At 38.2% G+C, this 24,401-nt stretch overlaps 1 protein-coding gene across 3 annotated transcripts in view; it reads left to right on the top strand.

Moving 5' to 3' along the window:
- The window catches only part of CENPJ (centromere protein J), a 54,615-nt gene that overhangs the window by 22,389 nt on the left and 7,825 nt on the right, over positions 1-24,401 (top strand). For all 3 annotated transcript variants that reach the window (XM_043995206.1, XM_043995207.1, XM_043995208.1), the window contains 4 exons: positions 6,319-6,484; positions 11,792-12,034; positions 12,893-12,977; positions 21,791-21,855. In XM_043995206.1, the coding sequence (XP_043851141.1) occupies positions 6,319-6,484; positions 11,792-12,034; positions 12,893-12,977; positions 21,791-21,855 (559 nt within the window). The remainder of the gene's footprint in view (positions 1-6,318; positions 6,485-11,791; positions 12,035-12,892; positions 12,978-21,790; positions 21,856-24,401) is intronic.

Raw genomic sequence — 24,401 nt, forward strand, 5'->3', positions numbered from 1 at the left:
TTCTTTTATTGATGTATGCATTTAGAGATATACATTTTTCCCTAAGTACTACTCTGGCTGCATCCCACAAATTTTTGAATGTAGTCACATTGTTGTCATTGTTTCTATGATTTGTTTTTTGACTCACTCATTCTTTTTTTTTTAAGACTTTTATTTTCCAAATTACATGTAAAAGCAAATTTTGACATCAGTTTTTTTTGTTGTTTTGTTTTTGTTGAGGCAATTGGGGTTAAGTGACTTGCCCAGGGTCACACAGCTAGTAAGTACCAAGTGTCTGAGGCTGGATTTGAACTCAGGTCCTCCTGACTCCAGGGCTGGTGCTCTATCCACTGCGCCACCTAGCTGCCCCATCAATTTTTTTTAAACTTTGTGTTCCAACTTCTCTTCCTCCCTCCCCTCTCACCCCTACCCCAAGAACTCAAACAATTCAACATAAATTATACATGAGTAGTCATGGAAAACAATTCTACATTATCTAGGTTGTGAGAGAAAACAGATAAAAACAAAACTTCAGATTAAGGAATTGTCCAAAAAAAAATGTGTTTCAGTTTGTTTTCAGATACTATCAGTTCTTTCTCTGTAGATGGACTGCAATTTTCATAAGTTCTTCAGAGTTATATTGGATCATTGCCTTGCTGAAAATAACGTGCTTCCCAGCAGATCATCTTATACTAATGCTGTTATTTTGTATACAGTACATTTCTCTGCTTCAGTTCATGTGGGTCTTTCCAGGTCTTTCTGATAGCATCCTGTCCATGATAATTTTTATATAGTACCTTGAACTTGACAGAGAATTTTCTTCACAATAGCCCAGCAGAGTAGGTACTATACATTTTGACACTGTAGTCAATCATCATAACTATTTCCCTCCATCCCATTCCCTTCCAATGATATTTACTCTGTTGTCTATCTTATTTTGCCCTAATCCTCCTCAAAAGTGTTTTGCTACTGACTGCCCCCTCCCCCAGTCTACCCTCCCTTCATTCACCCTTCCCTCCTCATCCTCTTCCCCTCCTACTTTCCTGTAGGGTTAAATAGATTACTCTTCCCAATTGGGTGTGTGTGTTATTCCCTCCTTGAGCCCACTCTGATGAGGTTAAGGCTTTTGAGCTAATTCTGTTTTCTAAATTTTTCTTCCTCCCTCCTCAACTCTCCCTATGAAATCAAGTAATTCAATATATGTCATACATGTGTTATACAGAACATCTTCATTTTCCTTGAAAGACTCACTCATTCTTTAGGATTAGATTATTTTGTTTATAATTAATTTTTAATCTCTGTTTCCATGTGCCTTTGATAAATGTAATTTTTGTTGCATTATGATCTGAAATTGGTACATTTAATATTTCTGCTTTTCTGCATTTGGTTGTGAGGTTTTTATGCCCTAATACATGGTCAGTTTTTGTGAAGGTGCCATGTATACCTGAGAAAAAGATAGACTCCTTTCTATTCCCATTCAGTTTTCTCCAGGTCTGTCATGTCTAACTTTTCTAAATTCTATTCATTTCCTTGACTTCTTTTAAAATTTATTTTATGGTTGCATTTATCTAGCTTTGAGAGGGGAAAGTTGAGGTTCCCCCACTAGTTTAGTTTTACTATTTCCTCCTGTAATTCATTTAGTTTGTCCTTTAAGAATCTGGATATTATGGATGCCATAATGCCATTTGTTGTATATATTTTTAGTATTGATATTGCTTCATTGTCTATGGTTTCTTATTATTCTTTTTTTTTTTTTTTTGCGGGGCAGTGAAGGTTAAGTGACTTGCCCAGGGTCACACAGCTAGTAAGTGTCAAGTGTTTGAGGCTGGATTTGAAATCAGGTCCTCCTGAATCCAGGGCTGGTGCTTTATCCACTACGCCCCCTAGCTGCCCCGTCTATGGTTTCTTTTAGGAAGATTTAGATTCTCTGCTTATCCTTTTACATTCTGTTTTTACTTTTGCTCTTTTTAAGATCATGATTGCTACCCCCTCCCCTTTTCAGAAGCAGAGTACATTCAGCCTGTTAATTTAATTATGTGTGTCTGTTTCAAGTGTGTTTCTTGTAAAAAACATGTTGAATTCTAGTTTCTAATCTCTTCTGCTATCCATTTCTGTTTTATGGCTGATTTCATCCCATTCAGTTATGATTACTAATTGTGCATTTCCCTCATCCTATTTTCTTCTGTTTATCCTTTTCTTTTTGTCTTGACCCTCCTCTAAAGACAGTTTTGTTTCTTCCTTTATCTGCCTTCCCTTTTATCAGTCCCCCTCCTTTTCTCTTATCCCCTTCCCTTCCTACTTCGCTATTGAGTAAGATAGATTTCTATTACCACTTGAATACACATATATATTTTCCCTTTTTGAATCCCTCAGGGCTTCTACTCCTTAATGAAAAATGACCCTTTAGGGCAGCTAGGTGGTGCAGTGGATTAAGCACTGGCCCTGGATTCAGGAGGACCTGAGTTCAAATATGGACTCAGACACCTGATACTTACTAGCTGTGTGACTCTAGGCAAGTCACTTAACCCTCATTGCCCCGCAAAAAAAGCAAAAAACAAAAAAGAAAAACACCTCTTCTCTTCCTTTGAACTATGACACTGAAGTCAGTATAGGTAATGGAGTTGCCAAACCACATCTGGTCCTTTGCCCAGTGTGTTTGCACAGGGGTACTCTAATCTCTTTGTGACCAGTTGTCAGGTTCTCTTACTGTCTCTGACTTGAGAGCTCCCAAAGCTGTTGCTGTTTCTGTCACCACCACCTAATCCCACCACTGATGTTATATCCATCTTTGCTTTAAGCTAGCAGCCTCCCAGGTGTCACAGATCTCTCTTTTTGACCTCCTCCTATTTGCCTTGAACTTGCAGAATGTCTCACTCTGACCTTTTGGCTCTCCCACTTAAGAATTTGATTTGATTTGAGGTATTATTTTAAAGTTTGGAGGGGAATGTTGGGAGAGCTCAGCAGCGTGCTTTCTTTACTCTGCCATCTTGGCTACCCTCATAAGTCAGTAGGCTCCTAATAAGTGTTTGTTGAGTGATTCCACCTCCATTATTTGGTAACCTTTCCTCCTTAGGGGTTCACTTGATCTGTATCTGTTATCCAATCAAAATTCTAGTAGCCGTTTTCTACCAACTTCAAGGACACGTCCCTTCTTTTTTCAATGAGTTCAATGCTTGGCTTGGTCTTTCTCACTTCCTGCCCTCATAGTAGGGAGCTTCAACATATATTTTGACTCTCCCTCAAAAACTCTTTCTAGCCTTATTTTTTTTTCTTCTCCTTTCCCTACCCCACTGACTCTGCAATCCAGTAACACTGGTCTTGTATTCCTTGACACCTCACTTTTGCTGGCGGTACCCCACACCTTCCTCATCTCCACCTTCTGGCTTTAAGTTCCAGCTAAAATAACACCTTCTAAAGCAAGCTTTTTCTGATCCCCTCACCTCCCCCCCCCTTAATTCTAGTGCCTTCCCTTTATAAGTTATTTGTACATGGTTGTTTCTATGTTCTCTTCTCCATTAGATTATAAGCTCCTTGAGGGTAGAGGACTATCTTTTTCCTTTCTTTGTTTCTCTACACTTAGCACCATGCCTGAAACATAATAGGGGCTTAGTAAAAGCTTATTGAATGACTAATCCTAAAGGAGTTGTCTAAATACTATTGGCTCTGAATTTCTTCTTCCTGACCTCCTCAGTTGATGACCCCTTTGGCACCTGAGTGGAGGATAGATTGGAAAGGGCAGCAGACAAGGTAGGATGACCAATCAGAAGACTATTTCAACATTCCAGGTGAGATAGGTGATGGGATACTGTCCTAGGGTGCTTTGCTGCATTGTGAGCGTAGAGAATGGGATATACACAGATGTTGTGATGGTAGAAACAATAAGATTTAGTGGATTGGATAAGTGGGGTGAGTGAGAAGGAAATTGAGGATAACATTGATATCAGATGGGAATATAGTGGTACCTTCAACACTAATAGGGAAGTTTAGAAAATGGAATGGTTTTGGACATGTGAATTTCAGATGCCAGTAAAACATCCACAATGAAATATCTAATAAGCAGACGAAGATATGGGTTTGGAGCTGAGAAGAGAGACTATGGTTGGATATATAGATTTGTTAAGGGCTAAAATTCTAGCTAAACTGTCTAAACTATTTAATGAGTGGTTGCCAATAAATTATAAGCTTTAGCAAGAGTTAGACTTTTAAGCATTTATTAAGGAGAATAAGAATTTGGTAAAGAGAGAGAAAGGCCTACATTCATCTATCTATTAAAGGGAGAGAGCATTTCTAGCTCCACTCTCCACCAGCGTCCTCAGGAAAGGAGAGTGAGACCGAGTGCCAGTCTCTTCCTTCTTCCTCCCACTAGCCCGCGTCACTTCCTGACGCCAAAGAAAAGACTCCTGGTCTTGCCCTCAAAGACCTTCACTTCATGAACAGAACTCTTCTACAGTAAGTCTCCAGCAGGTGGCGTCATTCCAGTCGTTACAGATTTGACAATTCTCTGTGGGGAGATGATAATTAAACCCATGGGAGGTGATGAGATCACTAAGTAGAGAAGAGAATCCATGGAAGAATCTTGAGAGATACCCACAGTTGAGGAAAGATAAACCAGATTAGACGTCCAAAAGGCATTTGCTGATGTAGGACTGTAGCTTGAGAGACTAGGACTGGAATTATAGACATACAAATATGTTTTTCAAAAAATACACACATACAGATATACACACATGTGTTTATATACATATATGTATAGATATGTTTATTTTGTATGTTATGTATACATAGACACATATAAATTCCCATTGACTTATGTAGGGCACACAGATGTCTAAAGATGGATTTGAACTCACATCTTCCAGACTCCAGTTTTGATACACTAGCTATTGTGTCATCTTGTTGCCTTATAAAAGAATATATGGATGGAATCATGGAGGGCTTTGAATTTTGATTCATTAAGTAATGGGGAGTCACTGAAGGTTTTTAACAGGTAGATAATATCTTTAGAAAGATTATACACAGACTAGTCAGAATCCCAGAGATTACTTATTAATTTATTGCAATGATCTAGGTGAGAGGTAATAAGGGTCTAAAGTAGGAGTGTGGTTATTTGGAGTGGAGAGAGGGGACAGACTTTGAGATAATACAGTAGGAGAAACATTAGGCCTTTAAAGGGCAGGGAATTACGTAAACTAGGGGGCCAACTTCTTGTGTTCTTGCTTCCCCATATAGTGGGTTGGCTCAATTTGGAACAGCATTTTCAGTATTGAACAGGGGATGGCAGGTGTGTAAAACAAGCCTGGATAAACTTGCTTTCTTAGAACCATGTTATAGACATGCTGGGTTCTAGCATCAGTGGACAAGCTAGAGGCAAATCAGGCCCCCAAATCCTATTAAATCCTATTAAATCTTATAAACCAGGAAAGTGCTATTCTTTTTTTTTTTTTTTTGTGCGGGTCAATGGGGGTTAAGTGACTTGCCCAGGGTCACACAGCTAGTAAGTGTCAAGTATCTGAGGCCGGATTTGAACTCAGGTACTCCTGAATCCTGAACTGGTGCTTTATCCACTGTGCCACCTAGCCGCCCCCTGAAAGTGCTATTCTAAAAAGACATCTTTGCTACACTTTTCATTTAAGAATAAGTTCACAGGTTTGACTGACTAGCAAACTAAAGGTTATTATGTTATGACTCTATCTTGAAGAATGACTATTTCTAGTTCCATTCTTTACCTTTTGTTTTGAGCAGGAGACATTATAGAGTCGATAGACATTATAGACATATTAAATATGTGTTTCTATATGTATGTATGTGTCTGTGTGTGTGTGTGTGTGTGTGTGTGTGTATACACAAAATTTTAGAGTAAAAAGGATCCTTATAGCTTATTTTGCAGTTGAAGAAACTGAGGCTAAATGAGAATAAATGACTTCTCCAAAGTCATACACAAACAGAGCTAAAATGAGACCCATGTAGACCCATGTATTAGACACTGGTCTAATATACTTTTCCATATACTTTTTCATTACCTGATTCCTTGGTTAGGTTGCAGAGTTTATAGCCATGAATTAGAAATTCAGAAATAATCCAAAGGGAATGTATGTCTGCTTTGTGTGGTAACTTATCAACAACTGTAGCTCAGTTATTTAATATCCTAATTCTGGTTTCTTATGGATATCCGATATAACTGAAAATATTGCCATATTTAGGTAATGTTTGTCTCATGCTAGTTCTCTGATTTTGACAGTCCAGGTTGTCATTTAAAATTCCTTATTTATTTGACATTTGGATTACTCTACTGTATGTTTATTCTAGGTGATAAGATATATTTGTATTTGATCAATTTAGAAAAGAGATTGCAGACTTTGAACAGCAGAAAGCAAAAGAATTGGCTCGAATTGAAGAGTTTAAAAAGGAGGAAATGCGAAAATTACAAAAAGAACGCAGAGTTTTTGAAAAATACACTACAGCTGCAAGAGCAATTCCAGATAGAAAGGAACGTGAAGAAATACAGGTATGAGAGCTCTTTGTAGTGAAAACATACAAATTATGCAGAATGATAGAAGTTGTACTGATAAACCAAGAATTAGAAAATGTCACTATTATATTGTTATGGATCATAGGATTAATTTCCTAATCTCAATAATTTTAACTGTTAAGTATTATGTCAGAATTCTAACTGGACATGCTTAATGCAATTTGGCACTTATAAAAGTAATTAATAATTATCTCTAGCATTAACCAGCTAAATATAGTGTTCTACTATATAAAAACCAGAAGGATGCCAGAGCTTCAGAATAGATAGCATGCACATTGAAATTAGAATTGGTTCATTTGAGTCTGTCTCACTGTACAACTGTCATAAACCTGTAGCTCAGTTATTTAATATCTTTTTTTGGGGGGTGGGGTGGGGTAATGAGGGTTAATTGACTTGCCCAGGGTCACACAGCTAGTAAGTGTCAAGTGTCTGAGGCTGGATTTGAACTCAGATTCTCCTGATTCCAGGGCCAGTGCTCTATCCACTGCGTCACCTAGCTGCCCCAGTTATTTAATATCTTAATTCTGACCTCTTATATACATCTGATATGACTGAGAACATTGCTATATTTAACTTTTGTGAGAAATATTTTCCATGGAAGTTCTGTTTCTGTGCATAGATACTCTTAGATATGCCAGTGAAGAATAAACTTTGAAAGGTCCTGGAAGGTTGGAAAGCTTCAAGAATGTGCCAAGTGATATATTGACTGCGTGTCTGTCTTCTGAGGACCAATCTAGCCAGGTGTTGAGTAATTTCATCACCAAAATGTTAGATACCAGGTGATGAACTTTTTTGGCTGTGACAGTCCAGATGATGGTGTATTGAGTCATCAAGAGATTGAGAATTAGTGGAAGTATCAGTAACAGTGTTACTAGGAGGATATTATTGAAAAGCAGGTTTATTTTTTTTGTTTTTGTTTTTTTTTGGCAGGGCAGTGAGGGTTAAGTGACCTGCCCAGGGGTACACAGCTAGTGTCAGGTGTCATTTGAACCCGGGTCCTCCTGAATCCAGGGCTGGTGCTTTATCCACTGCGCCACCTAGCTGCTCCCTGAAAAACAGTTTTAATTGCATAAAATGCCTATGCCCTGGCTTTTCTACAATATGATTTAAGGCAATGATTTATCATAGTAGGATATAGTAATAGTTTTTCACTGACTATAATTTCTTATTATATTAAGGACAACTCCTTTCATATTTATCTACTAACTTGAAATAGATTAGATTTGGGAACATTCTCTTTCCTCTGCCCTTCAGTCTGTAGTCTTGACTTCATTCTCAAGCTCAAGTTAAAAGGACATTCAACTATCCATTGGACATTTTTATGTAGATTTTGTATCATCAGATCAGATTCTGTCTAAAACTTGAATCTCTTCTTCCTGACTCCGTATGGTATAGTGAAAAAGAACAATGGCTCTGGAGTTAGAGGACCTGGATTCGATTCTGACCTCTGACACTTCACTGACACAGGTCGCTTCACCTCCCTTAGTCTCAGCTTCTTCATATGTAAAATGAAAAGGTTGGAATAGATGCCTAATTCTCTTTCAGCTCTACAGTGATAATCCTATGACTTCTTTATTTTGATTAATCATCATGGTTTTTCTCTTTAGATGCTTTCAGGTTTGAAATTGGTTACTCCTTAAATCTCCTTTTCTGGTTTATCACCCATGTCATGCCCCTTAACTGTGGATATACCTAAGGCTGTCCTAAGCTCTCTAATTTTCTTGTATATTATCTCACTTGGTGACCTCACTAGTTCCTATAGGTTTAATTGTCGTCTCTATGCAGCTGACTCCCAAATCCAGCAGTAGTCTTTCTCCTGAGGTACAGTAGCACATCTCCAATTACCTATTGAATATTTCAAAACAGATGTCCCTTCGGTATCTCAAATGAAATATTTCAAAATGAACTTTTCTTTTTCCCAAATCTTATCCTTCTTTCTAACTTCCTTATTTTAATTGACTGTATCACCCTCCTTCGGTCACACAGGTTTACAACTTTGCTGTCATCTTTGACTCATTGTTCTTTGTCAACCCAATATCCAGTCAGTTGCCAAATCTTGCTCTTTTTAATTTTTTTTTTTTTTGCTGGGTTAAGTGACTTGCCCAGGGTCACACAGATAGTAAGTGTCAAGTGTCTGAGGCTGGATTTGAACTCAGGTACTTCTGAATCCAGGGCTGGTGCTTTATCTACTGCGCCACCTAGCTGCTCCAAAATCTTGCTCTTTTTTTACCTCTACAACATGTCTTCCCTCTGTCCCCTTCGCTTTGTTCACATAGCCTTCTTAGTTCAGAACCTCGTTACTTTTGCATAAACTAATGCAGTACCTTCCTAATTGGTCAGCTTGCCTCCAGTGTCCTCCTCCACACAGATGTCAAGTGTTTTTTTTTCCTAATGTGCAATTCTGGTCATGTTATTTATTTCCTCAATAAATTTTAATAGTTTCCTGGTGCCTTTCAAATCAAATATAAGAACCTCTGTTTAGCTTTTAGAGCCCTTTAAAACCTAGCTCTAACTTATATTTCTGCCTTTAGAACTCATCAATCCATATCTTTCCCTCTGCTGTTCTGTTGGACTGGTCATCTGGCTGTTCTCATATGCCATTCCATCTCCCATCTCTGCACCTTTTTTTTTTTTTTTGGTCAGTATTTGATTTCAATTAAAAAACTTGTTAAAAACTTTAATTTTCCCTGTCACCTGATCTTTGGTTATTCAAACACATAAAAGGTCTTTTTAACTCCACTTAATTTAATTAAATAAACATTTATTAAGTGCCTGTTACGTGCCAGGCATTTTGCAAAGTGCTGGGGATACAAAAAGAGGTGAAAGATAGTCCCTGCCCTCAAGGAGCTTACAATTTAAAATGTCATATACATTTAAGTTATTTTTATTTCAGTTGCTTGTGGCATCAATAGAATGAGATTTCATATATTGCTCAAGAAAATTATAGAATTCTCAGTGGTCTAAATTCATTTAAAAATATATTAATATCCTTAATTTTATGCTTATACAAATGAATTTCATCTTTACTGTTTTCTTTTTTTCTAAAGTAATAAATATTTTTATTTAGAGTTTTGAGTTCCAATTTTTATCCCTCCTTCCCTCCCCTCCCTGTGGTGATAAGCAATCAGATATGGGTTATACATGTATGATTATGTAAAACATTTCCATATTAGTCATTTTGTATAAGAAAACTTGAATAAAAGAAAAAAAATGAAAGAAAGTGGAAAATAGCATGCTTCAGTCTGTGTTCACTCAATATGAGTTCCTTCTTTGGAGGTGGATAGTATGTTTTGTCAATAGTCCTTTGGGATTGCCTTGGATCATTGTATTGTTGGGAATAGTCCAGTCATTCACAGTTCTCCATCCAACAGTATTGCTGTCTCTGTGCACAATGTTCACGTGGTTCTGCTCTCTTCACTATACATCTCTGTACCTTTTGCTGGCTGTTCCCCGTACCTGGAAATACTGTCCACTTCTTATACTTCCTTGTTTGCTTTGCAACTTTTCACATGTGCTACCTTCTTTATGAAGCCTTTTATGATTGATTATCCCACCAGTGCCCTTCCCAACCAAAATTTTATCCTTCAGATTTATGTACAGGCTATCTTCCCCATTAGAACATAAGCTCCTTGATTGAGGTGTGGGACTGCTTCATTTTTGTTTGCCTTTTCAGCTCCTAGTGCCTGACACGTTGTTGTACTTAATAAATGCTTGCTGATTCATTTTCTGACTTTCTCATTCTCTCAACCCCCTACATTTCATTAGTGTCACATATTTCTCTGCCCTCTTCTTTCCCAGTCACCATTCATAGTTCATGACTTGACTATTGTAGTAGTCTTCTAATTGCTCTCTATGTCTTGACTCTTCCCTGTCACCATCTCCTAACTCGATTTTTCATTCTCAAATTTCCTTTTGTTTTAGAACTGTTCCACTCAGAACTTACTGCCAGCAGGATAAAATCCAAACTCTTTATCCTGGAATTCAAAGTCTTAGCTTCAATTTAACTTTTCTAGTTTACATTGCATAACTTTCAGGGGCAGCTAGGTGGCACAGTGGATAGAGCACTGGCTCTGGAGTCAGGAGTACCTGAGTTCAAATCCGGCCTCAGACACATAACACTTACTAGCTGTGTGACCCTGGGCAAGTCACTTAACCCCAACTGCCTCACTAAAAAAACAAAACAAAAACATTGCATAACTTTTCTATAGGATCCTGTTTCTCTAGCCAAACTTTATGCCCTTGAATATATCTTGCGCCTTGCTTCCTTGGGCCTTTGTTCCATCTGTTTCCCCTACCTGAAATCTCCTTTCTTACTGATCTGCTAATCAGAGTTTTTCAGGGGACAGCCAACTTAGACTTGGTTTTGTTAATCTTTCATGATTTCCCCAGCCAAAAGTGTTCTTGTTTCTTCTGAACTCCTGTATCACTATCATTTATTTATTGGCTCATCAATCAATCAATTAATTAATTTTTGCGGGGGCAGTGACAGTTAGGTGACTTGCCCAGGGTCACACAGCTAGTAGGTGTCAAGTGTCTGAGTCTGAATTTGAACTCAGGTCCTCCTGAATTCAGGGACGGTGCTTTATCCACTGTACCACCTAGCTGTTGTTAAGGGCTAAAATTCTAGCTGGTCTGTCTAAAATATCTAATGAGTGGTTACCAATAAATTATAAGCTTTAGCAAGAGTTAGACTTTTAAGCATTTATTAAGAATAAGAATTTGGTAAAGAGAGAGAGAAAGGCCTACATTCATCTATCTATTAAAGGGAGAGCACATTTCTAGCTCCACTCTCCACCAGAGTCCAAAGAAAAGAGCCCCAGTCAGAGCGCCAGGCTCCTCCCTTCTTCCTCCCACACACAGACGTCACTTCCTGACACCAAAGAAAAGACTCCTGGTCTTGCCCTCAAAGACCTTCACTTCATGGGGAGCTTTTCTACAGTAAGTCTCCAGCAGGTGGCGTCATTCCAATCGTTACACTGTCATTCTATATCACTATTGTTTGATGTTTAACATATACAGGGCTTTTTGGATTAGTTATTTTTGTATGTGTCTTCTCTCCCTACCTAGCTTACAAACACATGGCTGGTAGGTAACATTTGTCCTAAGCCTTTTTGTGTATACCCACAATACATAACAGTTGTTCTGTGGATGTAAATAAATGCTCAGTCAGTTTATCTGAATGTCTGTCACTTGTGGATCTATTCATACTATATAGCCGCTTGATAATAGAAAATGTCGTTTGAGTTTATTGAGTACTTCTGAATGCTTGCTTCCCTTTTGAAGGCTTTAAAACAACAAATAGCAGATTTACAGGAAGAGTTGAAGCGAAAAGAGACGAAGTGGTCAAATACACATAGTCGCCTTAAAAGCCAGATAGAAACATTAGCTAAAGAGAACACAGACCTTCGTGAAGAGATAAAAATAATGGAACGGTTTCGACTTGAAGCCTGGAAAAAAGCAGAAGCTATTGAAAACAACTTAAAGAATGAACATCCCTTGATTTCTGTGAAAAAAGAAGAGTCTACAGTGAGTTTATAATTTTTTCTGATAATATATATTATTAGGAATTTAATCCAAATACAATAAAAGTTTTTAAAAACAGATTTTTATAATTGTTACAAACTTTGGAGTCCAACATTGCTAATTATAACCTGTAGTTAAAATTAAAGTACATTTTTGTGTTGAGCCTAATATACGATTAAAAAAATCAATTTAGGGGCAGCTAGGTGGCGCAGTGGATAGAGCACCGGCCCTGGAGTCAGGAGTACCTGAATTCAAATCCGGCCTCAGACACTTAACACTTACTAGCTGTGTGACCCTGGGCAAGTCACTTAACCCCAATTGCCTCACTTTAAAAACAAAACAAAACAAAACAAAAAAAATCAATTAAATTTAATCTTAAAATTGTCTTTTTTTTTTTTTTGGTGGGGCAGTGGGGGTTAAGTGACTTGCCCAGGGTCACACAGCTAGTAAAGTGTCTGAGGCTGGATTTGAACTCAGGTATTCCTGAATCCAGGGCCAGTGCTTTATCCACTGTGCCACCTAGCCGCCCTTTTGTACGATTCTTTTTTTTTTTTTAAAGTGAGGCAATTGGAGTTAAGTGACTTGCCCAGGGTCACACAGCTAGTAAGTGTTAAGTGTCTGAGGCCAGATTTGAACTCAGGTACTCCTGACTCCAGGGCCAGTGCTCTATTCTTAAAGAGTATTTCCCTCTTTGAAAGTGGATTACTTATCTGGCTCTAATAGATCCTTTGGTAGGAATAAACACTTGATATTGACTTCTGAAAACAAACTGAAGAAAATTATTTTTGTCATAGATTGTTCACCATTAAAAAAATAAGTATTCTTTTTTACTTAAAGTGTCCATATGTAATATAATTACAGAATCCATTGTTAGGCTTTCAGAAGAGTCAGAGCTTATCTTCAAATCAGACGGAAAAATACAAGAAAAATCATTCACCAGTACAAGGTATGAAATTCTTTATGGGTAGGCCATACGTATACATGTATACTTACAGGAAACTTAGCAGAATCTTATCATGACCTGTTAGGTGTTCACCTATTAATAATCTATTTTATGAATTAAGTTCTCAAATGTTTTTGCAACATTGAAACTCTTCTCCTCCTTGTTTGAGTTTGGATACTTTTAATAACAATAAAACCTGTCAGTCATAAAACATTTATTAAGTGATTAGATACTATGCTAAACCCCAAGGATATGAATAAAAACAAAATCATACTCCCTGTCCTCCAAGGAATTCACAGTATAATGGAGGAATGCATTGTGCAAATAACTATGTACATACAAGATATATTTTATACATATACATACATATATATATATATATATATATATATATATATAATATGTATGTATGTGTGTGGAAGTATTACCTTCCACTTACACTGTGTGTATATATATGTGTGTGTGTGTGTGTGTGTGTGTGTGTGTAAGTGGAAGGTAATACTTAAACCCACATTTACAATTATTTATAAATTCTGTTAGTGTTCCCAGGTCTTTTTTCATTTCTTTAAAACTATTCTTTTTCTGCATCTGTTTTCTTTACTTTAAACAAAATGTCATCTACTTTAAATAAATGTCATTATCTCCCTTTTAGTTAAATTTTCTGAAATGGTGTTAAGGGCTAAAATTCTAGCTAAACTGTCTAAAATATCTAATGAGTGGTCGCCAATAAATTATAAGCTTTAGCAAGAGTTAGACTTTTAAGCATTTATGAAGGAGAATAAGAATTTGGTAAAGAGAGAGAAAGGCCTAGATTCCTATCTATTAAAGGGAGGGCACATTTCTAGCTCCGCTCTCCACCAGAGTCCAAAGGAAAGAGAGTCAGACCGAGCGCCAGTCTCTTCCTTCCTCCTCCCACTAGCCAGCGTCACTTCCTGATGCCAAAGAAAAGACTCCTGGTCTTGCCCTCAAAGACCTTCGCTTCATGGGCGGAACTCTTCTACAGTAAGTCTCCAGCAGGTGGCGTCATTCCAATCGTTACAATGGTTTCTTGTTGCTTATTGGAAGTATACCACAAGACTGATTTAATAATTAAAAAAAAATTCACTATCATTTTCATTTTCTACTTTACATAAGCTACTGGTTTTGGAAAACTGTTACTTTTTACTTCAAATTTTTTTGCTTAGAGAATTTGAAAGCTTCATTTTAAATTTTGTTATCTTCTGTTGGTAAATAAATTTATAATTTTGCTGAAAGCATGGAACTGTTTTAACCATTTGGTAACACTGCAGGGAGATAACCCATATAATCACCATCTTGTTTTCTTTGGGAATTGGTGCTTGAGCTAGGTGTGTTTTTTTTCCCTGTTGTTTCTTCAATCTTCTTGATTTTGCCCAATTATCCACAGCAGAAATAGGTACAAAAAAGTTTTTATAGTTAATAAAACAAACACCCCTTCTTCCTCTCAACTTGACTGAGAATATAAATACTTTTCATTATGCCAATATAATTAACTGATTAAATACACACAATCATGATGCTTGATTTGAGTCAGATAGTTTAAGAAGCCAACTTTTTAGTAATGTGATAGTTCTCTGAATTTCTTAGATGGAGAAATGTATATGAACTACACAGACATAAAAAGCAGAAAGGTTGGCTGTGAGCTCCACTCAATACAGCCTAAAAAAGGCTCATCTTTGGTGTAAATATTCATTTTTTTTTCCATTAAGAAACAATCGGGGCAGCTAGGTGACGCAGTGGATAAAGCACTGGCCCTGGATTCAGGAGTACCTGAGTTCAAATCCGGCCTCAGACACTTACTAACCCCCATTGCCCTGCAAAAAAACAAAAACAAACAATCAATGAAATCAGAAGGAGGTTCAGGCATTCCAATTAATGAGTTGCCTGACTTGAACTTTAAATTGTTTAAAAAAAGATGGTTTATACATTTCATTGCTTACCTTAAAGTTTTGAAATCTCTTAAAGAAGAATGGAGGCAGAGCTAGATGGTGTAGTGGTTAGAGAGCTGGGCCTAAAGTCAAGAAGACCTAACTTTAAATCTTCCCTTTTAGACTCTTTTTTGGGCTGCATGACCCTGTGCAGTCACTTAACTGCTATCTGCCTCAGTTTCCTTATCTGCAAAATGGGGATAATAATAGCACCTACCTACCAGGGTTGTTGTGAGAATCAAGTGAGATAGTTGTACAACACTTTGCACAGTGCATGGCAACTAGTGAATGCTATATCACTGTTAGCTATTATTATTATTATTGTTTTGTTTTTTTTAGTGAGGCAGTTGGGGTTAAGTGACTTGTCCAGGGTCACACAGCTAGTACGTGTTAAGTGTCTGAGGCCGGATTTGAACTCAGGTACTCCTGACTCCAGGGCTGGTGTTCTATCCACTGCGCCACCTAGCTGCCCTCTATTATTATTATTGTGTAATTTATCAAATTCAGATTAAGGCCTAATGAAAGATTATCATCTTACTATGTTCTGCAACTATATCTGGAAATTTGTTTTCAGTTCCATATTTTAGGAAGGAAATTTATGAGCTATAGAGTATCTAGGGTACAGTGACTAGGATGGCAAAGGGCTATATGAAGATATGCCTTTAAATATTTGAAAGTCTCTCACTGGAAAAAGGATTAAATTTGTTCTGTTTGCCCCCAGCAGCAAAGAAAAAAACATATTCTTGAAGTAAGGAAAAACTTTATAACAATTAAACAATTTGTAACAATTTTTAACAATTCAATTTATAACATTCAAAAGTGAAGTGTACTCTCTTGGGAGAAAATGGTTTCTCCCTCATTGGAGGCCTTCAAGCAAAGGCTGTATGACCAATTGTCAGATAGGTTGTACCTTTTTAAAGTATGGATGGTTTGGACTATATGGCTGCCGAGGGCCCTGTAAGAAGGTTTTGCACCATAAAAAGAAGAGTAGCTGTATCTGCTTCATCTAGAGAGCCAGTGTGGCACAAAGTATCTAGTGCTGGAGTCAGCAAGACCTGGCTTCACATCTTGCCTCAGACATGTGTTAGCCATGAAGCGACTCGACTTCTTAATTTCCTTATTTGTAAAAAAGAGGATATCAGCAGCACTTACCTCCCAGGGTTTGTGGGGCTCAAATTAGGCAGTGGGTATCTAAAAGACTTTGCGAACCTCCAAAGGGTTATATAAATGTGAGCTGTTATTAGACATTGTTATAATCAAGATTCTGAAAGAAATATTGCTAACAAATGGGCAGCTGCTAAAAACCTTATTATTTGCTAAGATTACTCAGTTAAGCTATAAGAAACCTAATATGTTTCCAGCTAAATATTCTGAGAGTACTAATGTGTATGTGAGAAAAAATGAAATGAAATTTTAAGTTTTGTTCTCTCCCCTTTTCCCCTAAAGACTTAGGAGGGAAACTTAGATTTTTATAACTGAAAAGTTTAAAAGATGATCCGCTTTGCATGTATTTTAGGTTTTTTCCCCCCCCAGACATAAACCATCTTCTCCTTATATTTACTAGTTAACTAAATGGAAAATAAATCACAAATTAGGTGTGGAAGTCAGTAGTTGGTTCTTGTCCTTGTTCTTTGTGTATGGATTGACAATTGTAGCTCATATTCCACTTAAAGACTTGAAAAGCACCCTTATTTAAGTTTAGCAACATTCATTGAATAGACATTTATTCAGAACTTGCTGTGTGCAATGCACTAGGCTAGCTCCTCTGGGGAATACAGGGGAGAAAGACAGTCTCTGGCCTTATGGAGCTTATTGTCAAATTGGGGAGAAGAGAAACAAATGCAGGAGGGTTTTGGGAAAATCAGTGCATGATTTAGAGCAAGATGACAAGGGTTTGAATCTTAGATCTGATACCACTTCTGGGACCTAACACAAGGCTCTTTTACCACTTTACGCTTTAGTTTCTTATCTGTAAAATGATGGGATTTGAACTAAATGATCAACAAAGTCCCTTCCAGCACTAAAATTCTATGAACTTGGCCCTAGCATAGCATATAAAAAACTAGAAAAACTTAAATAGAAAGTCACCATATCAGGTTTTTTTCATAGTCTTTTAAAGCCTGGAATAAATACTTCCTTTTTTGAAGTATGGGAGATTCCTATGACATTGCAGGAAAGGCAGGGAGAATGGTGTTAACAGCTAAGTTGTAAAAGAAGATCTGTTGCTTAAATGTTTTTGGAAAGAGCCTTAGTTATTCTTTAAATTGATTTCTAGGTCTCATTTGCTGTCGTCTGGATCTGGTTACAACTTGGGGTTCTCCATAACTAGATAAAATTAATAAACTATTAATTTTTAAAAGTAAAATTGCTTAATTTATATGGAAACTCATGGCAGAAAAAAAATCAACAGCCATAGAGAGGAGTGTTAAGTAGGGAACCACAAAACAATTACAAAAAGCACTAGTGCTCGTCATAAATCTGGTTTAGACATTGTGAAGCTAAATGGTGGCTAACTCCACCCCTCTGCCCATGGTTGTATTTAAGCAGGGTTAACTATCCCATTGTGGTACCTTTGTTTTCCAAGTAGTTTTATTGTCTTCAGTGATATATGCTTCCATAAGATGTTTATGAAATTTATGTAAGCTATCTATCATCCCAACAACTTTTCTGCTTTGTTACCCAAAGGTAATTTTTAAGAAGGAATTTTTGCCAGTTTTCTAAATTAGATGTTGATGTTCTGACAATTGAATCACTGTCACATACTTGTATTATATAAGTAAGTTTGTTGTTGGCCACTTCTCTGGGCCTCAGTTTCTTCAGCTTAAAATAAGGGTTTTAGATGTTGTGATCTCTGAGGTCCATTTCAGCTCTAAGTCTATGATTGTCAGATGCCAAAGTTTTAAAGATGCTTAAGCCAAATATGTCTCACTATTGAGACAAAAAAGTTAATTTTAAGATTTAAAAAATGAGTACATGGTGGGGCGGAGCCAAGATGGCGGAGGAAAGACATTAAACCCACAGGGCTCCTGATACAATCACTGCAAAAATAGCAATAAAAGAACCCTTGGGGCAGAAAAACACACAAAAATACGGGCTGAGAGTTTTCTCCAGCTATAGATAGATTTCAGGGGGCTGTGCTGGACCACGAATAAAGCCTAAACCTGCAATCGGGCCAACACACCAGACACCCGCCAGAGGAATTTGCCCCAGTGCCTCTGAATCGGCTGCAGCACTGGCATCTTCTGGAATTGAGCCCGCGGTTGGGCTGAACGGCTGACCCGGGGGGCAGGGGGTAAGTGCAGGGGTACCAGTGGACTGGGGAAGGATTCGACTGTCCCACCCCAGCGGGCAACCAGGAAGAAATCCTGAGCGGCTGAAGGCCCAGGTGGGGGAGGGGAGCAGGCAGGCTCATTAGAAGCTAAGAACCACACCACAGAAAGCTTTGCTGGTTGGTTGCTTAGGAAGTAGGTCTGAGGTTATCTCTGGACCTGAGAACAGGCCAGGTGAGATTAAAACCTGCCCCCCCCCCCAACCCAAAACACCTGGGAACAGAAACAGAGCCGAGAAGCAGCCCTACCCTCCAGTAGAGAGTTTAAAATCAAATGAAAGCAAGGCCAGGCAGGCTGAGAACCCCCCCCCCCCCCAACGCTGTAGCTTGAACAGTGTGTCTTTAAGAAGGAGTTAAAAACCAAGAAATAGTAAGCCAGGATGAGTAGGCAGAGAAAGCAGAAGACCATCAAAAACTTCTTTGGGGGAAAGGTAGACAATACAACCTCAGAAGAAGAAGATAATAACAGGGTCAAAGCTCCAACATCCAAAGCTTCCAAGAAAAATATGAACTGGTCTCAGGCCATGGAAGCTCTCAAAAGGGACTTTGAAGAGAAAGTAGGAGAAACAGAAAGAAGATGTAGAGAAAGGGAGGAAAGAATGGAAAGGGAAATGAGAGCAATGCAGGAGAGTCATGAGAAAAAAGTCAACAGTTTGAAAAGCCAAATGGAAAAGGAGATTAAAAAACTGATGAAAATAACTGCCTAAGAATTAGGATTGAACAAATGGAAGCTAGTGACCTTATGAGAAACCAAGATACAGTAAAGCAAATCCAAATGAATGAAAAAATAGAGGGCAATGTGAAGTATCTCCTTGGAAAAACAGCTGACCTAGAAAATAAATCTAGGAGAGACAATTTGAAAATCACTGGACTACCTGAAAACCATGACCAAAACAAAAGCTTAGACACCATCCTCCAAGAGATTGTGAGGGAAAATTGCCCTGATATTCTAGAAGCAGAAGCTAAAATAGAAATTGAAAGAATCCACCAATCACCTCCTGAAAGAGATCCCAAAAGGAAAACCTCCAGGAATATTATAGCCAAATTCCAGAACTCCCAGGTCAAGGAGAAAATACTGCAAGCAGCTAGAAAAAAGGAATTCAAATACTGTGGATCTCCAATAAGGATAAAGCAAGATCTAGCAGCTTCTACATTAAAGGATCAGAGGGCATGGAATATGATATTCCAGAGGGCAAAGGAACTGGGACTACAACCAAAAATCATGTCCCCAGCAAAACTGAGTATAATCTTTCAAAGGCAAAAATGGGATTTCAATGACAGAGGTCTTTCAAGCATTTGTGATGAAAAGACCTGAACTGAATAGAAAATTTGACTTTCAAATACAAGACCCTGGAGAAGCATAAAAAGGTAAACAGGAAAAAAACTTCATGAGGGATATTAAAAGATCAAACTGTTTACATTCCTACATGGGAAGATAATACTTCAAAATCATAAGAACTATCTCAGTAAGAAATTCACAGAAGATAGGTCTGAACTGAATATGAAGGGATAATATCTGTAAAGCATTTATGTTTTGTTCTTTGTAGGGCAGACAGGGTGGGGTGTCTTATGTCTAGGGCTGGATTTGGGCTTAGGGCCTGCTGGGTCCAGGGCTGGTACTATGTCCACTGTGCCACCTAACTAATCCACGATGACATCATTAAAATAGGGTTGAGGGGTAGGAGGAACAAACTGGGGGAGGGAGAAGGGGAGAGATGGTCTGGGGAGAGGTAGTTCACGTGAAGGAAACAAGAAAAAAGCTTATGGAGGAGAGTAGAAGAGGGGGAAGGAGTTGGGGAGTGAGTGAACCTTAATATCATCAGAATTGGCTCAAAGAAGGACTAACATACATACTCAAGTAGGTATAGTAATATATTTTTGCCCTGGGTAGGGGGAAGGAGAAAAGGGGAGGGGGGAAAGAAGGGAAGGAGGAAAGGGCAGATCGGGAGAGAGAGCAGTAAAAAGCAGAACACTTTTTTTTTTTTTTGGTGAGGCAATTGGGGTTAAGTGACTTGCCCAGGGTCACACAGCTAGTAAGTGTTAAGTGTCTGAGGCCGGATTTGAACTCAGGTCCTCCTGACTTCAGGACTGGTGCTCTATCCACTGCGCCACCTAGCTGCCCCCAAAGCAGAACACTTTTAAGGAAGATGTTGTTCTGCATTAACTCACCAGTATGACATATTGAATTGCTTGATCTCATAGGGAGGGTGGAGGAGGGAGGGAGGAAGAAAGAAAAATTTAGAACACAGAATTAGCTCAGGGACTCTGATCTCACTGGAGTGGGCTCAGGGAGGGAATAGCTTTCATACCCAATTGGGAGGAGTAATCTATTTAACCCTGCAGGGGGAAGTAGGAGGGGAAGAGGATAAGGAAGTGTAATGATTGGAATGATGCCACCTGCTGGAGACTTACTGCAGAAGAGCTCCACCCATGAGGTGAAGGTCTTTGAGGGCAAGACCATGCATCTTTTCTTGGCGACAGGAAGTGATGTTTGCTTGTGGGAGGAAGAAGGGGGAGCCTGGTGCTCTGACTCGGGCGCTTTTTTCCTGTGGACTCTGGTGGAGAGCAGAGTGAGAAATGCGCTCTCCCTTTAATAGATAGATGAATATAGGCCTTTCTTTCTCTCTTTACCAAATTCTTATTCTCCTTAATAAATGCTTAAAAGTCTAACTCTTGCTAAAGCTTATAATTTATTGGCGACCACTCATTAGAAATTGTAGACAGTTTAGCTAGAAAACAGAAGGAAGGGTGAAAAAAGGGAGTGCAGAGCGAGGGAGAGGATAGTCAGAAGTCTGAGGAGGAATAGGTAAAAAGAAGATAGAGTAAACGTCATGGGAAGGGGAAATAGTTATGATGATTGATTATAATGGAAAAACGTACGGTACCTACTTTGCTGGGCTTTTATGAAGAAAATTTTCTGTCAAGCTTAAGGTACTGTATACAGGTTATAATGAACAGGATACTATCAGAAAAACCTGGAAAGACCTACATGAACTGAAGCAGAGTGAAATGTACTATATACAAAATAACAGCAATAGTTTAAGATGATCTGCTGGGAAGCATGTGGTTATTTTCAGCAAGATAATGATCCAATATAACCCTGAAGGACTTATGAAGATTGCAGCCCATCTGCAGAGAAAGAACTGATAGTATCTGAAAACAGATGAAAACACATTAAAAAAAATCTTTTTTCTTTTCCTCTTTGACAATTCCTTAATCTGAAGTTTTGTTTTTTTTGACTGTTTTCTCTCATAACTAGCTAATATGGGAATTTTTCCATGACTACTCATGTATAACTTATTTTGAATTGGTTGCATTCTTGTGGGTGGGGGGGTGGGGATGGAGGGGCAGAAGAAGTTGGAACACAAAGTTTTAAAAAAATTGATGTTAAAATTTTGTTTTTACATATATTTTGGAAAATAAAATTCTATTCTAAAAAAAAGTACATGTATCTGATATGAGCCTATTTTAATTGAAAGGAGACTTTTAAATGTTACCAACTTTATTTTTAATGTAACTTTTTTTTTTTTTGGTAAAAACAGGAAATCTGCCTCGGAGACCAAAATCAGCACCTATTCATGATCTCAGTAATTCAGATAAAGGACAGGTGAATTTCATAGTAGCTTAATGTTTTAATGCATGTAGATATAAATTAATTGGTGTTGGAATTAATCCCCTTACCTATCTGCCTTGAAAATAAAAAAAAAATAGTGGCTAAAGAGATAAATGATTAGGTGGATAAGTGAATAAAGGGTTCAGCTGAGGCTTTAAAAAATTTATCTTTAATCAAGCATTTTTTTGAGTTCTTAATACGTTCCAAGTACTGTCCTAAGCACTGAAGCAAAGCAAGGCAAAAACACAAAAATGGTCCCTGCCTATAAGGAGCTTACATCATAACGTGGAGGGTACCATAGAAATAAATGCCTACATACACTAAATATAGAGCAGAAGGAAGGTAATCTTAGAGAGTGGAAGGCTTTGGTGATGGAGTTGACTAAAAAAAGCCTCCTTGAAAAGCTGCCTGTTGAGCTGAGCCTTGAGAGAAGCCAGCAATGTCAAGAGGTAGAGATGAGGAGGTTGAGTGCATTGTAAGCACAACCAGAGTTGGGAGATGGAGTGCCATATTTGAGGAACATCAAGCCAGTATTGCTAGACTGTTGAGTGTGGGGATAGGAGTAGGGAAAGTCACTGGAAAGGTAGGAAGGGGTCAGGTTATGAAGAGCCTTAAATGCCAAAAGAGAGTACTTTAAATTTTATTTTGGAGATGATGCCACTGGAGTTTACTGAGCTCCAGGGACACATTTACAGGTACACTGTAGGAAAACCACTGGCAGCTGACTGGAGCATAGATTGAAATGGGGAAGAAACCTGAGGCAGAGAGACTAATTAAAAGACTATTACTATAGTCCAAGTGAGAGATGAGGACTTGAACTAATGTGGTGGCTATATGAGTGGAGAGAAAAGGATATATATGAGATGTAGGTACATGATGGTAGAAATGATAAGATTTGTAAACCTGTTGGATATTTGGGGTCAATAAGAATGAAGGAGGTAGTGGCTGTGTGAACTTGGAAGACCAGGAGAACAGTGGTACTTTTGATAATAATAGCTAAGTTCAGAAGGGAGAGGGTTTTTGGGGAAAAAGATACAAGTTATGTTCTGGACATGGGTGAATTGAAATGTCCATTGTGGAGGTCAAAGACTAGAGCTAGATATACAGATTTGGGAATCCCTTTCACAGAGATAACTAAACGCATTGGAAGTGATGAGGTCACTAAGTGATATAGCATAGAGAAAAACCTCAAAAGGGTTATATAAATGTGAGCTACAATTTGACACTATCAATCAGGATTCTTAAAGAACCCCCAAATATTGCTAACAAATGGACAGCTGAGAAAAATAACTATTGAGGAAGGGGAAGAGGGTCCAGGGCAGAACCTTAGGGGACTTCCACAGTTAAGAGCTGATAAGGATGAAGAACTAGCAAAGCTAACTAAGAAATAGTATTCAGACAGGAGAAGACATAATAGTGAGTAGGATGAAGAGAAGCAAAGAGTATTCAGCAGGAGGTGATTAGGAGTGTTACATGCTGCAAAGAGGTCAAGGATGGGGATTTAGAAACATTAGGTTAGGCAATGAAGAGATCACCGCCAGCTTTGTAGAAAGCAGTTTCAGTTGAATGAGGAGGTTGGAAGCCAGGTGGTAGAGTTCAGGAGTGGGAGAGGAAAGGAAATCGAGATAATGTAGATGGATTTATCAAAAATTTATAGAGAAGGGGAAGGGTTAGTTCACTAGGATGGTAGGGTCAGGTGAGGGTTTTTTGAGGACGAAAGAGACTTGAACATGTTTGTAGGCAGAAGGGTAGGAGTCAGTAGAGAGGAAACATCGAAGATTTAAGAACATGAGGATGAGGGCAATCTGGAGATGAATGAGCAGATGGGCTCAAGGCTGCACATAGAAGGGTTGGCCTTGGCAAGAAAGGCCTAATCTTTATCAGAGACAGAATTTAGGAAGCTGGCAATGGGGAAATGAAATCAAAGGGATATGAGATGAAGAAGGGGAGAAGAGCTCTTGACAGAGGACCCTGGCTTTATTTCTTCAGTGTAATGAGGTGAGGTGGTCTCAAAAGGTATGGAGAAGGGTATGTGATGGGAAGGTTAAGGAAAGACTAGGTTTGGAACAGCTACCGTGACACATCCAGTTGCAAACAAATCATAGGACTAGAATGATTGCCTTGCTATTATGAAAGCCCTGTTGTGAGTAGAGAACATAAATCTGTAGTGGACCTAGTCAGCTGTGTAGTATTTTTATACTTTTTCCAGCTCCATTCAGTAGTGCATGGATAGTAGCAAAGGAGGCAAAAGCAGAGTATAATAACTGGTGATAGGGAAAGATGGAATGATAAAATATTATGATCAAATAAAAGAATTTCAGAGTTCATCAATATAGAAATATAATATCGATGGATGATAGGAAGAATGAATGTACAATTTAATGTATCTGGCTCAGTTTCCTCAACTGTACAACAAAGATGTCATTATTTACATTCCAGGGAAGATCAAATGGGATATTCATACATATATAAAATCTGTGTCTATACATATGTATCTATACCCACGTGTGTGTATGTACTTATTCCTTTCCCTATGTGAT

Source organism: Dromiciops gliroides, chromosome 3 (assembly GCF_019393635.1).
Source record: "Dromiciops gliroides isolate mDroGli1 chromosome 3, mDroGli1.pri, whole genome shotgun sequence".
NCBI lineage: Eukaryota > Metazoa > Chordata > Mammalia > Microbiotheria > Microbiotheriidae > Dromiciops > Dromiciops gliroides.